This window comes from Empidonax traillii, unplaced genomic scaffold (assembly GCF_003031625.1).
Source record: "Empidonax traillii isolate 1590-97213 ecotype Southwest subspecies unplaced genomic scaffold, ASM303162v1 scaffold30:size3273891, whole genome shotgun sequence".
NCBI classification, from domain to species: domain Eukaryota; kingdom Metazoa; phylum Chordata; class Aves; order Passeriformes; family Tyrannidae; genus Empidonax; species Empidonax traillii.
In genome coordinates, this window is record NW_020955223.1 from 777,744 (window position 1) to 798,087 (window position 20,344).

The 20,344-nt window shown below is 40.2% G+C and overlaps 1 protein-coding gene across 4 annotated transcripts in view; it reads left to right on the forward strand.

Annotated features, from left to right (window-relative positions):
* DYNC1I1 (dynein cytoplasmic 1 intermediate chain 1) overlaps nucleotides 1-20,344 on the forward strand; it is a 183,360-nt gene that overhangs the window by 137,512 nt on the left and 25,504 nt on the right. For all 4 annotated transcript variants that reach the window (XM_027910809.1, XM_027910815.1, XM_027910821.1 and 1 more), the window contains exons 12-14: nucleotides 2,514-2,627; nucleotides 5,468-5,601; nucleotides 8,127-8,271. In XM_027910809.1, the coding sequence (XP_027766610.1) occupies nucleotides 2,514-2,627; nucleotides 5,468-5,601; nucleotides 8,127-8,271 (393 nt within the window). The remainder of the gene's footprint in view (nucleotides 1-2,513; nucleotides 2,628-5,467; nucleotides 5,602-8,126; nucleotides 8,272-20,344) is intronic.

Genomic DNA, 20,344 nt, shown 5'->3' on the forward strand with positions numbered 1-20,344 from the left:
TAATTTGTTTGCACTCAAAAATTGCTTAAGGCAAAATTGTGCCTCCTGGAATTATATATTAAAGTAGTTTTATTATTGCAATAGAGCAACATGTGCTGTTTTGCTTTTGACAAATATAAATAAATTACTTTCGGTTGTGGATGGGCACTTTATGTGCTGTCATGGATTGGTATAAATAAATTTTTAAACAGTCTTAACATGAGGAAGTGTGATTTTTTTTTAAGGAGTGATCAGATTTTACAATAAAAGAGTGCTTACTTTATGTTTATAGATAGGAATTACTTACATAAACTGCAAATGAGGTCTTGGTTGCAAAAGGCTGTCTTGAATCCTAGCTGCCAGGAACAAAAAAAAAAGAATTAAATTAAGACAACTCTACTGTAACGGTCTTACTTTATGTACTGCTATATGTGAGTTGAATAATCATGTTTTATTTGAATTCATGCCATAAAAATGGGGTTTTCTCTTTTCTTTCTCTTGCTTTGTTTATTTCAAATAGATAGATCGTGTTGTTTTCACTCCCTTAAACCTTCCTGAAATTTAGTATCACTGATTACTGCCTGGATTCACCAGGAAAGAGGATTCTACCCGCAGCTTACTCACTAATTTCCTTTCACACCCACCACACATCTGCACTTGGGACAACAGGAAATTTTAATTAAGACAAAACCCTTTTGCATGATGATTTCATTTCCAAAATAAATAAAAGCAAGCTGGCAGCAACCCTTTGAAAGGAAGGAGCCTGTTTAGACTTTGTTACATACAGTTGGTTGTCTTATTCATCCACTTTCCTTACATCTTTTCATTTCTGCCATGAGTTTTATTGTGCATGAAATTGATGGCTCGTAGCCCTGATTAAAGCCAGACCTGACACACTGAGGTGCTGCTGGAAAGATGTGGCTTACTGTCTTCCTCCCTGCTAAATATTCTAGATAGTCACTGCTTGCTTTGGCTTCCTCCCACCCACTCTGTCTGTTTGGACTACTGGAGTTCAAATGCCCATGAAAAAAAATAAGCCTGTGCTTATTTCACACATCAGTATGTAGCAATCATGTTTAGCAGTGGGGTCATTAGCTCAACAGTAAGCAGCAAAAAGGTCCATCCTATGAGGGTAACAGTGTAAGCCATGTGAGATGGACCACTTAGGGTCCATTTGATGGTCTGGGAGAAAGCAGGTGCCAGACAATCTTGAGAGAAAGAAAAAAATCAGCATCAGAATGGAAGTTGTGACTTACTGGTGTGTACAGGTGACCTCCAAGCACAAGGTACCATTGCAGATGAGTAATTGCTCAGTCTCTCTCCATGTGTGCACAAACAATGTTCATACAGGTGCTACCCATTTTCCACTTAGGGAGGGGACATTTACTGGGCATTCAGGTATCAAACCTGAGAGCTGGTCGGAGCTCTGAAGATTTATGCCTTTTACCACTGACTGGTTAAGTGACCTGCAGCTGGATCTTGAAGTAGTCTGTCATAAGTGGTAGTTCTGCCATTCCTTTCAGCAGGAGCAAATGCTACGTTTCTAACTCTGCATGGAGTTGGCTTAGAAGCTCCATAGGGATCTCTCATAAGTTGGTCCTAATTTTCTTTAAATAAGGAAAGTATTAGAGAAAAGTGTTTTTTCTTTCTGGAAATGCAGGTCTTCTATTCACTGGCAGAAGTAGCAGAGAAAATAAATTTTTCTTTGCTTGACTTTTGTATATGTTTAACCCTTAAGTCAGCAGTATCACTTGTACAGGTCAAAGGAAATTAAATCTTGTTGTTCACACTGACTGATTTTTCACTCTGCAGTTTGCTGAACTTGACCTATCCCTCATATGTCACCATCAGATATTAGATGACACTTTAGGCTCAAAATGTTACCAGGTTCCTTGGAAAAGGAGTAGGCCAAGTTTCATTATGCATATTACGTGGATTTCAGCCTCCATGGAATGACTGTGTTGTGGTGAACTAGGTGTAACACCCTAAATTTAGTCATTCCCCATTTATAATAACAAAATCAAAAAAGGTGGATTGGCCAATGCTGAAGAATGCTGACGGGGTGGTTCATGTTCTACAACCAGAGTGCATTTGCAAATATTTATCATGCAAGCCAAATTATGACAGAGTTCAAGTTTTATGCAGCTGTTTTCTTGAATAAAGATTGCATTTTGATTCCATTTGTACTATTTGCCTCTTTCTGCTGGTTATTTTCAGTGTCAAAAGCTATCCGTAGAATGATACATGTCCCTGTGGGTGAAATCTCATCCACATAATTCAGCATTACTCAACTGGGTTGTTTTATTATGAAAATGAAACTTAGAAAACATTTCCACCTCCATAATATACTTCTTAAAATTTAAATTAAAAAAACCCAAGCAAAACAATTCCTTTCTGGCAAAAGATGAGTCTTGTATTTTCCAGGCATCATGTGACTACTTAATCGTTCTTTAACATAACATATGAGACATTAGAAATTTGTCTGTGAAGATGTGAGAATGGCTTTCTGATTTTCAGTGTCAATGTGTTTTCAGCATCCTGTGTATTGTGTGAATGTAGTTGGGACACAGAACGCGCACAATCTCATTACCGTCTCTACGGATGGCAAAATGTGCTCCTGGAGCCTGGACATGCTCTCAACTCCACAGGTGGGTTTGTTTTCATCTATACAGGGGGAAAAAGGTGCCTTCAGTAGAGCAGGATACCTGTGTAGTAGAACACAGCTTCTAAAAGCCAAAACCTCACTCCTATACAAACTAAAACCAATGGATGCACTTGAAAGAGTACAGCTTGCTTCCAGCAGTCTCTGCTAAGAGCCAAACCCATTTCCTTTACCACAAATCATGTAATTATTGTAATACGTTAATACATAGGTCAGTTTCAAGTGAAAATGAAATAGTCCATTTTAAAGCATGGTAATTACAGAAGTCGCCTGTAGTATAAATCGCACTTATTCTGCAGCATTGTTTAACAAATATGGACTAGATTGCACTGCTGCTGAACACACCCCAGGAACTACAGGTTTCCAAGGCACACAGTCAGAAAGCTTACTTTGCTGCCTGCCTTCAATAGCCAAAGGAACAAGCAATGCAAATCAAAAGTTTTAGAACTAATCTCTTCTCTCTGGAATGTTTTCTACCATTGTCTTTTCCTCCCCTCCCTTCCTTTGTACCTGAAATAAAAAGAAACATAGGAAAATTGCCCAAACCACTAGTGACTATAATAATGGAAACTAAACAAAGAATCCGATGCTGAAAAAGATGTACAGAAAGCATCTTTTAAGTGTTATCTTCTGGAGTAGTACATTTTCTATTCTAACACATCATTCATTTTTTATACATAATTTCTTAGAAAAGAAAATTAATATCATTTTTACTAAGCATCATGGGATCTGATCTTGTTTCAAAATGCTGCATAGAAACTCCCCTTACTGATTCCATTAACCATCCATTAATCATGCATTAATGTGCAATTACTATCAAATTATTTGCTTTTCAGTGTTGACACAAGAGGTGGAACTTCTCTGTCCTAACCTCAGCCATCTAAAAGTTGAATCCATGTCAAGTTTAAGCTAGCAATTCAAGTTTCCTTTACATTTTACACAGAGAGAGACTGGTAATTCTGGAGAATGACTCATCCCACCCAAGTGGGAAATGCCATTTCAGATACCCACCCTGGGATACAGAACTGTCCAATCTTAGGGTGGAAGGGGCTTCTGGAAGTTATCCCATCTACTCCCCTACTCAAAGTGAGGCCAGCTTCCACAGTTTAACCACGTTGCTCATGTTCCCCAAGGCAGCAGTATGGGTCTGGTAGTTGTGCCCTGGGACTATGAAAAACCAGTACTCTTCTGCAGTAGAAGTGGAGGCATCTAAAATGGCCCAGAGATCTATGTTCAGGCACCCGAATCCCCTCCCTTGTTTCTCATATAAACATCAAGAAGATAAATCCCACCCTTATGCATTCATTTACTAAATTCTGAAGCACAGATCTTTGAACATCTGATTTCAAGTTACCTCATCACTCAGATGGAATTTCCCTGCTCCAAAACTGGCTCTCAACAAGGATGGAAACACACCCCACATTACGCTGAAGTTTGGCACATGGCTCATGGTGATCTAGAAAAGACAGGCATAGCTACATGCTATGACGTCAAGCTACATGCCATAGTTTTAAATTGGGAGGAGTAAAGTGTTGCTGATGTGTGTCAGTCTGAAACTTTCCAAAGACACAGATCCAGAGCACTTGTGTACAGCCATGGTGTGGGTGCTGGGAGGAGAGAGTTCACCACAGTCTATGGCCATGTCTCCACAGAGACACTAAATGATGATCTCACCCCAGAAGATTTTCACAAAAATACATGGTCTGTCTCCCATATTCACTGAATTTTATCTCTCTCTTTCTCTCTCTCTCTCACTCACATATTCACAGAAATATGGAGTGTTGTCCACATACATTTTCCATGTTTTGCCTTTGTAATAGAATCAAATGTATTTCAAAGAAAAATATAAACCAAGCAAAACTATTTCTCTATGGATTTGCATTGCTTTCCTCTCACAGGGACACCCACTTTCTTTAGTTACAGAACAAGAACCCTTCTGAGAAAAACACTACAGGCTTTGGCCACAGAAGAATAGCAGCTTAAACACTTTAAACATAGAAAACAAACCCACTTTAATAGCTAAAAATGAAAATGGTGAAATCATTCAGCCCTTTTGTGGATTCTTGGGTTACACCATTTAGGCTGAAAGACCAAAAAGATGCGCAGTCTTCTCAAAGTGTTCGCATCTTGCAATGGCCACAAACTGGTGATTGTATTTGCAATAGTAAAAATGAGCATGCTGATTTACTTTGAAATATAGCTACCAAATGAAAACAGAAAACATTCCTGCTGGTTTGTAGCTTGATGGTAGAGTCTAGAGGGAGTGTTTCTGGTTACCTCAGAAAATCCCTGAAAAGTAATGCTTAGAATGGTGGTAGTGACAGAACCCCAACTTTTTAATTTTGTTCTGCAAAGGCAAAAATGACGCGGTGCAGTAAATGCCTCAGATGCACACAATATTGCATGTGCTTCCTAACAATTGATTTCCAAAGTGTTTGTAAATAGAAGGGTATTGCATGATTTATTAGAGCCTGGGGCTGGCAAGTGTAACCATTAAGGTATTACCTTTAGTTTCTGCACCATCAGAGTTTAAATTCTCACCTGTCATCACTGCCTGATTTCAAATGATGCAGGAAAGACCACTGCCTTCCTGCCAGTCTCAAATGTGTGACAGATAGCATTGGGGATGACAGAAGCATCCTAGTGACACTGCATCTTCTCACAATATCGCAAGTAGAAACCAAAGTCCTGTGACTGGGTCAAATAATTTCATCTTACTCTCCTGCTACTCTGTGCAACATTTAGAAATTAATTAGGAAAAAAAATATCAAACAACCCAGACTAACAAATAACAAACAGAATAATAACAAAAATTTGTCTTGGTAGGAAAGCATGGAGCTTGTGTACAATAAGTCCAAACCAGTGGCAGTTACAGGAATGGCTTTCCCAACCGGAGATGTCAATAACTTTGTCGTTGGCAGTGAAGAGGGAACAGTCTACACGGCTTGTCGTCATGGAAGGTGAGGTTTAACATTTTGTACTGATATAATATTGCATACCTGTGTTGGTGAGAGGTAGCCAAGTGTGTGTGGAGAGTGAGGACAGGAACTGCCTGACTCTGAGCATCTGTGCTACAACCTGTTATACTGGGGTAGTTACCCCAGGCTCCCTGAATGGTTGGTGGGGAGCAATAACTACTCTTAGGTTAACTTCCTTTACCTTTTTCAGACATCTAAAGAGAAGATGACTGGGACCTCAGAAATTCCTCTTTCTCACCCATGAGATGAGATGGAGGCTTATACAGCTAGCTGAGATGTAGGTATCTATTAATCTGGGCAGCTCGAATGAGGCCCTAGGAGACAGTCTTGTTGCAGGGTAGTCAGGCCTCAACCACTCGTAAGAGATGGTAATCTGCTTTATTTTTTACCATTTTCAGCTCCATCTTCAGACTCCACAAGCATAAATCAGAGAAAAGTCACCATGGGCACATGTGCACATGAGAAAGAGAGAATGCAATTTCTCATGCCTGGCCACCTGGTTCCAGGTACTCCTATGCAGCAGTTCAGGCTGCATCTATGCAGTGAGGGTAGAGACTGAGCTCTGCTGGCCCCCACTCTCAGGGGGCAGTTTGGACATGCCCACTCTCTCCAGGAGAGCGACAGGGTTTTGTTGTTCAGCCAGGAGTCACCCACACCGCTGTCCCTCAGTCTGGAGTCCTGCCTGGTCTCTTTGCTAGCATGGATTTAGCTGCAGTGGGCCACATGGGTTTGAGAGCTCTGCTTAATTTGTTCCCAGGATCCTGTGCTCTCTCGCACGTGGGGGTCATATCCTTTCCTCACATAACTCAGGCTGTAGTTTAAAACTGTAAGTTCCTTGTTTTGCACCCTGCAAATCTGCAGGATGCTAGCGTGCTCTATTAGCTTCCAGTAGTAGTTCTATCCTCTGGAATGCTTTTGTAAAGAACAAACTTTTTCCACGGATAGACCTAGTGCTCATGCCCACACTTCGGTAGTTTGTAATATTCTCTAAATTCACATTTGATCATATTTGGAGCTTCTGTTGACCAAAGAGACACTGATACACTGGTTTGAGATTGTAAGGCTTCTATTATGCATCCCTAATGTTTTATAAATACTGTTCTAAGTTATTTTGTTCGGTATTTTTTTATTTTAAAATATTTTTATTTTAGCCTGACCGATGTCAGTATTGCAAAATTGTGTCTATATAGGTATATACTGATAGGCTGTGTGGCTGCTGATGGTTTGAATTAATCTTAGGCTGATAAGATGCAGGAAGCATGCCCAAGGGCATTTCTCACTTCTGATTTTTCAGACATGCCTGGTTTGTTGCTCACAAGGTTGTTAGCACACCCTTTTAGCAGACCTTCTACTGACCACCGACAAAAGCTTTTCTGCTCCTGCCTGCCTTGCCTGGAGCTTTTTGCTACCATCCTCGTTTTATTTCCAGAGGCTTCTGTGTCCTTCAGCTCAGCACAGTGGAGAGCCATATGCTATCTGGAAAAAGGTGTGCCAAAGCATACCAAATACTCAGTGCTCCAGAACTCCCCTTATCCCGCTGACTACATGGCACAGAGTTGGGGATGCAGCGAGATGTATCCAGTGCTTTGTATTCAGCACTGCTCCAGCACATGCTGCGAGGTCTGGCAGGGGAACCCACGGGAGGTCACTCTGTCCACACAAGCGAGGTGACGGGACACTGTACTAGTAGGGACCAATTTCCTCTGCTGCAGCTCCACTTTTCCTTCAGTACACTGTACTCACGCTGGCACAGGGCTGACAGCCTCATCAGGGCTGTGGCTATTTTTAATGTATTTTCTTTCACTCGCAGTTTTTCTATAATCTAACTAAAAGGGTAATTTTATGATTCCCTTTCCTGCGTACACTGTGAGACAGCACTGACAACGGAGCTGGCATCATTTGCTTCCAGGAAATAAAAAATCTCTGCACGTTCTCCCTTACATAGTGTTGTATTTTTCCTTCCTAATAGGTATTCTAGCCTCAGGCTGATGAAACGCACATCTCCCCTTGTTAAAAGTAATGACTCTATGATACCTGATCACAGGACCAGTTCCTTCAGTTATTGTGAAAAAACATTTGCTTCCTAGTGACTTGATTGACTACTGTGGAAAGTTATTTTAGATATTTAAGAGAACAAGAATTGCTCATGATAAGTCATTAACATATTTGCATTTTTATTTTAATGGTTATTCCTTGTGATAATGGCTTACTCAGAGGCATAAGCTATACTATAATTACAATTTGGAATTATTTTATAATTATACATAAATGTTACTTCAAGCTACAGTAGTAGGCAGTATATGTAAAAGTGAGTAAGGCAAGTCTTCAGGTAAGAGAAAGTCTCCTTGTGCTGGATTCTGAGCATTTTTCCCTCCGCAGGCAAAAGCCTTAGAGAAAGGAGAGGGATTTATAGGTTAAATAGAACTTTAAAAGGAAACAGGAACCCCAGAGTAAAGAAAAATTATGTTAAATCACTCTCCACATGTAAATGTCTCTTCTTCCTGCAGTAAAGCTGGCATTGGTGAAATTTTTGAAGGCCACCAAGGACCTGTCACAGGAATCAATTGTCACATGGCAGTGGGTCCAATTGACTTTTCTCATCTCTTTGTCACATCATCATTTGACTGGACAGTCAAATTGTGGACCACAAAGGTGAGAAATTTGATTTGGGATGGGATGAGTAATGTTACTTGTGAAATTGCAGTTGCCAAAAATATTTCAGCACTGTCTGTATCAAGTCCTAAGAATCAATTAATTGAAAGGCTGTGCTTAGAACAGGCATAGTGATAAAATTAGTAAAACATATAGCTAGTGTCACTCTCAATCATATTTACTCTGGAGCATATCAAGCTCTTTAAAGGTTGCTTCAGCTGGCCTATATTTCATTATTAACCCTAGTACTGAGCAGTTTCACTAGGCAAGCAGATTAGGATGTGTTGTACTCCCAGTCATCAAACAGTCCATCCAGCACTCCCTGTGCAGGCTAAATTGCAAGGCTAATACTATGCACCACGGTGGTGCAGCAGCAGGAACACTTTCTTCTGATGAAGCAACAGGGGAAGCACATGGACTACTTAGTGCAATCAGTATCACTTGTGAAATTCACTGCTGTAGGATGCTGTGATAGCCAAAAAGTATAAATTGTCCCAGTGACATTAGATACTGGAAGCTGGGAGGAAATACATGCTGGAACTTACATTCATGACCACCATGGATCTGTGTTCTGACTACTCTGTGGCCATCTCCCTGTAACGTCTTACAGAGAGAGCACTATGAACAGCAGAAATTCCCCAGTCCTGTGAAACCTGGAAACCCCAACACCCCATGGGGCAGACTAAACAGACCAGCTTGGTTTATTGTATAGGTTGAGTAAAACAACAAAATGAAAGGTAAACTCCAAATTATGTAAGTCATCTAAATTTATTTTGGTCATACACCAAAGGAGAGAACTGCCTTCCAAATGCCAGGTTTTGGTCTTTACCAATTTGTTTTTATGCCTGTGTTTGCCTCACATCTTTAGCCACACCCAGCAGAGTTCCCTAGAAGCTGACTCCAGTCAGGAAGTATCTCACTGTGTGTTCTTCCAACACATCAGAGCTTGGAGATGCTGGAACAGATGCACAGCAAATGTAAACACAAAAGTGATCAGAAGGGCTCATGTGACAGCTTTGTGCTGGAAACAGACGCACAGTTACCTAGATAATAATTTAAATCAGCTTCCATAGCAGCTTCCCAATGCATTTGTTAATGGTCTGATCCAATGTGCATGCTAATTAACAGGCATCTTCCCGTGAACCACAGTGGATGGTTTTGATTTGAGCATTACATTTTAGGAAACTTGTAATAAGAAAGGTGCACGATTTACCTAATGTATATGCAGTATACAATAGACCCAGCCCTAACCAATGCAGAAGCAGGGCAAGCTGGAAGGGGTCTGGAATGGGTCCTACATGATAAATGGTAGAAAGGGCTGCAAGGTAACCAAGTGATGGAGAGCTTACTGGGGGCTAGCTAGCCCATTTGTTGTCTGAGACAAGGGAGTCCTGGACGGTGGTAACTGGTGGCAAGGGAATACTGTAGCATTGAAGCTGAAGCTGAGTGAGGGGAAAAGAATTTGTGGGCAGTGGGGGAAGATGAAAGGCAAATACTGAATTCTAAACACATGTCCAGAAAAGTCTAGGATGAGTATCTGACCCTCAGCTTAAGGGTGAATATGGCAATAAGGGCGTCATCCATCTGCAGCTTAAATGAAATTCTATTAAGGGATAATAAAGGCTGTCTTTTTATTTTAAACTCTTGGGATTTTAGAATTTAGTAGCAACACTAACACAGCTTATTTTGGGCACAAAGACACTGAAGATAATAATACAGTTATCCTTGTGGAATACTTCAGTGTCAAAATGTTTGGGTCTGATTCTGTTCAAGACAATCAGTTTTCAAAGAACTAAGCCATTTAAATTTCTAATATCCATCAAGCTGTGGCTCATCTGGCAAGAAGGGCTTCCTGAGAAAGCTATTTGACCAAGCTGATGCAAGCTGTGATGTGCATGTGACACACCACAGCACCCCTCAGAGCTGGAAGCCACGTTGCTGTATTGGATTTCTTGCTTTCCTCTGGAGCAGGTTTGATCAACAGTAGCCCCAGGCTGCTGCCCTGCCAGCCACTGCCCTGTGAAGACATCCTCTGAGACACTAGACAAGTTCTTGAACTGTGATGAATGTTTTCTTTCCATTTGACTGCATCAGAAGTTTATTTCTCTACTGTCTGCATAACTCCCTTGGCTGGAGCTACTACATATTTAGGGCTCTCTTTGTTCTGTTCTCATAGTCAAGGCCCAGTCATTTAGTGGGATCTGAACAAATCCATCAGCATTTTTGATCCTCTGGAAAAAAACAGTGGATATGAAATAGTGGTATGAAGTATTGAGTGGCTTACAAGATTTGACTTCTAAGATTTTTACTTTTTATTCCTTTGGTTTCTTATCTGTAAATTTAATCTCCCTATTAGCATCCGATGCCATATTGCATTCCTGCTTCTACCACTGTTGTCTACATTATACTCTTTGGTCATGAAATTCAATTCCTTTCTGTTTCACAGGTTCAGAGTCAATGTCCAATTGTAAAGTGAACCATAAAAGCTTTGTGTTTATATTGTCTATTGATGTTGTGTAGCATCCTGGGGTGCTTGCAAGAAAGGCACTTTCATAGCAGGCATTTGACTGATGGATTGAAAGCACCATCTCCCTTAAAAACTCTAGCTTGTCATTTTATAATCTGTTTTTGTGGTTAACACATTTTCTATCCAAAGGCAGTTCAACCAGGTGACTGAGAATAAGGTTTTCACTAACAGAAGAATGAGAGTTTTGTAGATAACACCAATACAAGGTTCACATTATCATCCATCACATTAGCCAATAATTAAATCCCTGGGTGAATAGCAAGCAACCAGAAGCAAGAGGAAAAGAAAAGGAAATTGCAAAGATAGTCTCTTGATAACTAAGGCATTATTACCTCATTCCTGATGAAGTTAGTAGGGCTTTCAACTTGAATTCATGCTACGCGATGTGGGCAAGTCTTGGATGCAGAGCTGTCAAAGGGAAGTCCTGATGTGAAGTGTCTGTGGAGCTCTGCCCTTAATTAGGTAGTTGTTGGTATGATGCTTTGAAGAGGTAAAGCACTGCGTGGAAATGCTAAGTGTTGTTAATTAATTAAGCACTAATCTTCATGAATGAATAGCATGAGGTTAAATAATGAAATGTAAGTATTGTTATTATTACAGCAATTGCTGTTTGGAGTGCAAATTTTTTGATATTGTATCAAGAGACAAGAGCTGTCTAGGAATTGTTAAAGCATAGCAAAATGTAAGCTAGTTTCAGCTAAGGGCTAAAAGATGGCTTGTTTGCTGCTGAGGGACTTAAAAGTCTGGATAGAGAGCTGGATTTTCTTAGCTCTTTCATCCATCACATGTCTCCTTTTGCTCTTATCCTTCCTTTGAAAGAAGCTGTTAATGACTGTTTTTCCCCTCTTGCATCTATACCTAAATCATGCTCAGATGAATAGTTGACTAGAAGAGAAATTGGAATAACTACAAAAGCATTGCAGTATTCCCATCCATGCTTCTCTCCCTCTTTGCCTAATGTTTAAGTAATGGTGGTAAGTGCCATAACCAGAAGGAGGGACAGATGTGAGCAGACTGATAGTAGGGCCACCACATAACCATTAGCAAGGTCAGCTGAGCCAAAAGACCTGTGTGCCCTCAGTGTTAGGCTATCCATCTTGTGTCCATGCTCAGTTTTGCCTTACTAGCATGTGCATCGGTGGTAGCTCCTTCCTAGTTCCTCTCCTTTGCCTTCTCTTTCTTTCGCTCTTTGCACGCTTCTCTTCTCTTTTGGTATGCTGTGTTGTTCCACGGTGAAGTCTATTGTGCTTTTTTGAGAAACCACATTTTAAACAGCAAAAATTTGCATTTCTATGTTATGTGCCTTCCTTCACCTACATTCCTCTACCTTCAATATTTTATGCCCATATGTTTGTTGATCATCTGGGTATGACCTAGTCCTCCTGATTCGTGGGGTAAGTTATTTTACATTCCACTTTCATATCTTATTATCAGCATGTAAGTTCAAACTCCATTGGTTTTCTTTTGGACTTGAGGTTGAACACCTTCTCCTCAGGGATCAAGCTGAAGCCTATCACTAGAAAAATGCAAAGAAACATGTGGTAGTGGTGATGTTGCTAAAGATAGGTACCTCTATCCCCCCAGTCCTCTTTCCCAAAAGGCTGGCTGGTAGGACCTTACAGGATTAACTCGATAGACCGAATTTATGGTGATAGAAAATGGTGTAGCAGAATGAATCAGAACATTACTTGATTGTGTGGATTAGTCACCAAGAAAACAATGCATGAACAAATGGGCAATTTTTAAAGTCTATCAACATAGCAGGATCGGGTTGTCATTTTTTGAGACTAAGGACTTATAGTTTTTACATCACAAATACCATGTTCCAAGTTACCTGGTTACTGGCTGAGATTTTTTTCTATAGTCATTTCAGTCACCTTAAATGGGTGAGTGAGAGCCTCTTGTTCTACAGTTAGCATTGCCTGAAGTTAAAGATCCAAATAGAAATAGACATGTAGACATGATAAAAGGACAGTAAACTTAGTGAACTATTACAACAACTTGGTGAATTGTCCCTCGTGAAAATTTTTTGTAATTCTAACTGGAAATGCTGGAGTCAACAATTTGATTTAGTGGAGTTCTGTGACAGGTGATTAGAGACACTGATGTTAGTGCTTAATGGTACATAGCGTTCTGCTGCCTTGTGGAAGATGTTCCTATTCCAGTGAATGTGCAGGGATTTATGAAGAGTGTAGGAGCCCCACAAGAGTGTCTTGTATGCCAGTGGTTTGGGCACCAAGCCGTGCTGCCAAGGTCTGAGTAGAATGGAAGCATTTGTCTTCCCTAAGGGCAGGAAGTCCTGTGACTATCTTGGTATTTTGCTCTGAGCTGTATCTTATGCCTATGAACAACTCTGGTTTCACTGATAGTAGAATCTTCTCAGAGTAAAGCTTTGATTTTAATGTGCTGATACTTCTGGATGGAAACCAGTTTTGTCCAATTGGGGCCAGCCCTACTTCTTGGGTTTGTAACAGGATCAGACAGGCCTCCAACAGCAAAATAGGACTGGTGAAATGCAGAAGTTGCTCATGTACCTTATCTTGCATACACTTAGGTGTAGACAAGAGCTGGAATTTCACTCTTGAACATATTCATTCTTAATGTCGTTTTCTAAGCTTTCCTAGATCCTTTGGGCCATATCTTCTTGCGTTATCACATACAGCATTTTAGATAACTCTTACTGCATATGGAGTTGGATTTTTCCGGATCCTTTGTTATTTAGGGCTTCCATACTTTGGTTTCTTACACAGTCACTAGAAAGAAGTAACTGTAATGCATACATTAGACATCTCTTTGAGGTACCACCATTACTTCCCACCACTGACTATACAGGAGCCCAAATCTGGCAGATAATCAGTTGGTGTAGCTTTTGATGGCTGTCTTGCATCTGGATGGTCTCAGGCCATATCTAAACTGGCAGATGTGTCCGCCCTTTTGAGCTCCTGAGTCTGTCTTCTTATTCTGGCTTCTCCCAAACCACTACCAGGAAAGGGTCAGCTTCTTTATCTCACACCACACACACACACACACATAGCTATACCTTGATTTGCAGCCAGAATCCTGTGGAATCCTTTGCTGCTCCTCCCTCTGACTGATTTTGGTGGGGCTCAAAGGTCTGTCTCAGGGGAGGATTTCCCTCCTCTTATATTGGATACCTGGCTAGAATGGCCTCCTTTGCTGCTGCATTAAAACACAGAGCTCCTTGACTCTGCTCATAATGCAATCATCTTCCTTTGACATTCATTTCCAGTGCGGGCTTTTCTCTTTGATAAAAGCAAATGTTAATTTTATCTGATTATGAGTAATGATAAAGGGTGATAAAATAGCATTCTGGGATTTCATGGAAATGATCTCTCTGTGGTGTGAGTTCAGAATTTTGAGTTTTGTCCAAAAACAAAGCAATGAATGAATTTGCTTCAGAGCTTGCTTTCTGTCAAAAGGCCAAGCTGACTTGGGGAAGAGGGTGGAGTTGCCTGTTCAGACAGGATTTTTTTAGGTTTTGCCCTTTACCTCTGGAGCCAGAGGTCTGGCTGTCATCCAGCTGTATAAAAAAAAAAAAGAAGATTATGGTATTTTCTAGGTAATTTAAAAGAGCAAGACCAAAGTGAAGTCAGGTGGCTTAAAATCAGCCCCAAGTTCTTCACATGCAGTGTTTCTCATGATTTTGGTTTTCTCAGTAGCCATACTTCAAAAGTGATAGGAAAATATTCTTCAGCTGGTCAACATATTGCATTTACTCACATAAATTATGGTGCTTTTTTGTGAAACATTTTGTGAAGAATGGCACACACAGAGAAAAAATAAAAGTCATCTAAAATACCAAGGCTGTTCTAAAAAATTCAGTGGGCTAAACTGTATTTCAGAAAACCCTAATATAAATCCAGCTGTAGCAGTGAAAGCTTTATTTGCACATGGAAAGCAGAATTTGATTTCAGGAGCTCATATAATCTGCTGAAATCAAAATGCAAACCTCCCACTGACAGTTCTGTTGCTGTCAGAATTACGCTGGCGGATCAAGCTCGCATGTAATAGTGAAACATTTCAGGACAATTATCAATATATAAAGCCCAGGACTTCTTCCCTAATGGAAATTTTCTCCCACCTGCTTCACGCAGCCATCCTTTCTCTGCTATGTGAGAGACTTTTTGTTATCAGTTTAAAAAGAAAAAAAAAGGAATCTTTCAAAGTCCTACAAAATGGAGCTGTCTTCAATAATAATTAGCCTCAGAATCATTGCTTGCTGACCCATGAAAGCTCTGCAGGCATCCTGGTGGCAGCACCTACAAATACTAATCTTGACTGTTTAGCAGACAGTGCTGTAACATCAGTCTGTGTCAGCTGTCTTGCGATGTTCCTCATGCTCCTGCTTCTGCTTCCTGGCACCTGGAACTGCAGCAGCAGGGTCACTTGAAAGGCTGGCAATTCGCTGAGTACACATGCAGTGCTGGGCCAGGTACCCTGTGATGAAGCAGCATTTTCCATTAAAAGAAAAATTTAATTTTCAGGGGCCTCATACTGAATGTTCCCGTCAGAATCACAGGGGTGGGAAACAACCAAACCGCAGCTACATTATTCCACTCCTCTCCTTGCCTTGCAATTTGAGCTAAACTACCTCTCTTTAACAACTTGAGGCCCGAAGCAGGGAGACCAGTCCCATTGACTCCAACAGAGGTACACTCAGGACCTAAGTGCATGCCACTGCCTCTCCTGCATGACAGTGAACCAGCTTCTCCCAAAGCATCCCACTCATTCTCCAGCTCTGCTTGCTTATCCCATCTAGGGGGGATATAAACAGGGAGTGACAGATGGAGGCAGAAGATCAAATCTGCCCTTCAGTGTTTCACTCTGTTTTCAGAGTTTTTTCCGACCAGGATTTGGTTATTCTTCCGGCAGTCTAGGAAAAATATACCTTGCTCGTATTTCTCAGCAAGTCCTTTAAGAGTTTCTCTGAAAAAAAAATCAGGAATATAGTAATATAAAGGCAGGAGTATGAGCTACAGAAACTGTGAATAAGTTTGCTAAGTAGGAACAGGAAGACTTTCTATAGTGTTCAGAGCTTCTGAAAAGAATTTGAGACATTTTTAGAAGTCGGGACAATTTCCAAAGAAAATTATAGTATTTCTAAAGAAATCTTGTGACACGAATGCATAGTTAGTAGCTTAGGAAGAAGTGCTGTCCTGCTTAAAACATGTTTTGAATAAAAGGTGGAAAACTTGATTAACCTTTAGCAATGAAGTTGGCAATCTGAGGAAATACAGAACAAATGGAGAATACCTGCACAGGCTTCTCCATTGTTGCCATCTGCACTGCATCCAGCTTGATGTTCATAAGTGAAGCATAGAATATTAAACCTCATGCAGTAGAAACCTATAGGCACAACCCTTGTAAGCATGGAGTAAGAAGGGTTCCAGTTTGGGAATGAAACTGGATGATCTAAAATGCAGAAACAAGAAATACACTAGCCTGGCCAATTGGAAATGGGGACGAAAGTGAGCTGGGAACCCTGTAACCCGGTATGCGTATTATCTTCCTCTTAATATCTTTCTTAAGCCTCTTTTGTAGAGTTTCAATGCCTTACATGCAGTTTGATGTTAGTAAACATGATGTTAGTTCATCCATTGCAAGCAGATCTCTTAAGTAATTTAAACTTACAGTAGACATCAAGTAATACACATTTACATAAAACTCAGCTAATATGCAGCGGTAAAGAGGAATGCCATGCCTTCTGCTTTTTTTTTCTTCAGAAAATGAAAAGGTCTTCTTCCATTGGACAAGTGGAAAGGCAGGGTAGAAGAAAACTATAGAAGCCTAGCAGCACAGCTGGAACGTGTTGCACCTCTGCAAAAGACTTAAAACAGTTAAGAAGGATTAACCAAACAAGCAGTTTACCTGTCAGAGAAGCTAGCTTCCAGATTCCAAAAGGCTCCCTCTATGGATTCCGAAAGCTCTGCTGTTTGACTTTCTGATGCTCTTAAAAGTTAGGTGCGGTCTGGCTTCCCAAGTTATTTTATTTTTTTCTTCATGCCATGGTATTAGACATTAAGATCAGTTCTCTTTAAAACCTCCTGTACCAACCATCAAACCTTTTTTCTTTGCTTCCTTCTTTTATGCTCACCCATGACGCTTTGACTTTGAAGGAAACCACAAAAATGTAATCATCAGGTTATCTCCAGACTTGGTCTGCTCTCATAGCCCCTTTCCTTTCGGTCTCACTCTTGTCCCCTCCTCCACCTGTAATAATTCCCACATGTTTACGCAAAAATATTGGACTTTCTTTTATTATTGGCAATTAAGAAAGGCAACAGTTTCAGCATCTCTGCAAGAACAATCATTTCTAAAAGTGAACAGTTTTCTGCCTTGTCTGTCTGCAACTTTGAGGATGACAAAAAAAAACCCAATCAGCATAACAATACTACAGTACTTAAACAAAACAGGGCTGTGAAGAGTGTAGGGATCATTTCCACACTGATTTCTTTCCCCCTGTTGCTACTGAATCTAAAAATTAAGCCTGTTGCCTTGCCCAATCAAGTCAGTTTAGACTTGATGCAGTGACCTAATAACTGTCCAAGAGTGAGGTGGCATAACAAATACAGAGCTCCCAACCCAGTGAAAGGTCCTTTGAGTCCCAGAGGCTCATCTGTGATCCAGCACTGAAACTGACAGTTAGAAGGAATTTTAAGACAGGTAAAGGAGTTTTTAGTCAAGTAATTCGATGTAGGGCACCTCAGTTAACCAGTGACTATTTATACAATATTTGGTCCTACAGGGGCCAAATTCATAGAACAGTAGAATGGTTTGCATTGGAAGGAACTTTAAAAATCATCTAGGGCCAGACACAGGAGCAGACATTCTGCTCAGGACTATTCTGGCTCTGCTCTTTCCAAGTGCCTGAGAGCCTGAGCTTGAGTATAAATGAACACATTAGCTTGTTCAGAAAGTTTCTATGCCAAGGACTAATGAATCTGTCTCATATTTGCTGCACACCTAGAAAAATCAAATTAGCCTGAATCAACTTACAATACTGCACAACACTCAAATTTTTGGCTGTTAATACGGTGTGAGCCAGAAGTATGTGTTTGGCTTATACTCTTTAGAATATAAGGCAATGGAGTGGAAAGAAAGAAGTGGAGACAGGAGAGTGTGTGGTGTCACCACACATCTGTACTGCTGAAGGTACAGTCTAGGGACATACCTGTAAGTGGAGCTGACACCCCCAGAAATTGCACCAATGTGTAAAATGCTTCTTTCACGAAACATGCAAAGCCAGTATCTTTTTCCATGGCTTTTCAGAAGTCAGATGCTAGTTAAAACCTGTGGATATGTGTACATTCCTTTATATGGATAATTAGCTACTTTATGTGTGGCGCCTCCTCGATTAAAGAAAATTCTTCTATGCAAATAAGTGGAATAGACTGGTCAAATTTATACCTGGAAAACCCCCTTCTTTTATATAAATATGTAGAATTTATTTAGGTGAGTTTCTTACTTCATAGACAAGTGTTAGTTCCTAGACAGCTTCTGGCTATTTAAAATGTTCACCCTTCATTGCCCTTTTAAGCAATGCCTGTATACAAACACTGAGGAGGAACAATTGATTTTGACAGCATGCTTAAACAAATGATACAAAATCACATGTCTTGGCATTGGTTTTTTTGCTTTTTCCACGAAATTATCAAGTCCTGCCCTACTAGAATCAATGGCAAAATTCCATTCAAAAGGGCTGCATTTTTGCCCTACACTCTTCTTTTTCAGTAATAAGTAGATTTGGCCCAAGTTTGTCTGAAAATACTGCTTTAAACTATTTCTTCTGCTCTACTGAATAACAGAGTGGATTGATATTTAAGAATGAAAGCTCATCAAGTTTAAATTTCAGTTGTTTCATAATAATAGCCATATGTTAGTTATAGATTGTGTAAGTCAGAAGTTTTGGTAATTTAAAACTGCTTTAAAGTGACCTTTACATGGTTCACATTTCAATGTTTTCTACAAGCAGTCCATACCGGTCCTTACTCATAAATCCTTACATTAAAAGAATCTGCATGCCTGGGCCCTCGGTTAACAGGCTTACAGTAAGGAAGTCTTATGAACATGTATACACAGACTTGACCTTACAAATCTAGTCTTCACAATGAAATCAGCGTTACTGCTCTTGGAGGACAAAATCAGACCAGGATGAAATGTCAACTAAGAAATGCCATTCACAATTACTATTGAAGACAGGATGGGAAGCAAGAAGGACCTCCAGTCTGACCTGATACATTCTTCTCTAGTTAAATAGTGCAAGAAGACAAGATATAGTACGGGAAATTTTTTTTTTTTCAGTAGTGGCTAGTCAGGCTGGGGAGGCAGAGACACTGTGGGCAGTATGAAGGCTGTAACTCAGCTCCACTACCACTGCCTAGTGTTGCCATATGATTTCTCCTCGATTTCCCAACCACACTGCAGATGATCTTGCCTTTTGTTTGGGGTGCTAACATGACTGCAATTTTTTCTCTGCAGTGCTCAATTCCCTATCCACCTCTATTCGTGTGTCTTTCCTTAAATATCAGAGAACTTTCTAAAAAGTCATATTATTCCTGTTTCCTCTGACTTTCTATCTGACTGAATATTTCCACTGTTTTAGTAAAGGTTTTTGATTTTTGTTATTTGGGGCTTTTCACATCAAATACCAGCACTTCAAGTGTTTTTATTTTGATATCAGGGAAACTAATGCACATCAGTTAAAGCTATTTGCCAGACTATATAGCACGTGCACAGCAAGATACAGACTAGCACCAAATCTCCTGATCCTTCCCTCTAGTGCCTTGGTCTTTACGCAGGCTTTGGAAAATAAACTAGCAGAACTAAAAAGAACAATAAAAATGTGCCACACTCAAAAATATGATCAAAACAAGTTTTGATATGCTGACAAAAAGGAAATGCTGATTGCAATCTGCCTCAAATTGATTGATATCTTAATAGGCCTCTAACTTCTGTGGAATTTTGTTACTTCACCCATGACATTAATGTTAAAGTGGTATATATGCAGCACTTTTTCCATGAGTAAGAAAAATACCATCCATCTAGCAGCTGATAAGACTTCGTTTTCTTTTGGTGTACTACTATGGCCACTCTTTCAGCATTTAGAGCCTTGATAAATTTGAACCTAAATTAGACATTTTCAGTGAAAATACACAATGCCAGCAGATATACAGTGGGAATCCATATAGCCCATGGCAGCATAGAGAGATTACAGGTGTGGATGCATGCCTGTCCCACGTGCAGTGCTTCCCACTCCAATATCCATTGAAGCACCATGGGGCACAAGAGAACCAAAGCCAAAACTAGCAAGGACCCAGCTGTAAATACATATAAACCCAACTGCTTTATTTCTCTATATTAATAATATATGAAAGAAAAGCTATCTAATAATTGCAATCAATTGCTCCACTTTTTTGAAAAATAATGCACGGCTGTATACATTAAGGCACTGAGGCTACTGTATCTTTTGTAAAATGCACGGGGTTGCATTCCAGAGTGACCGGACCGAGTTGTTCGAGCGGTGCG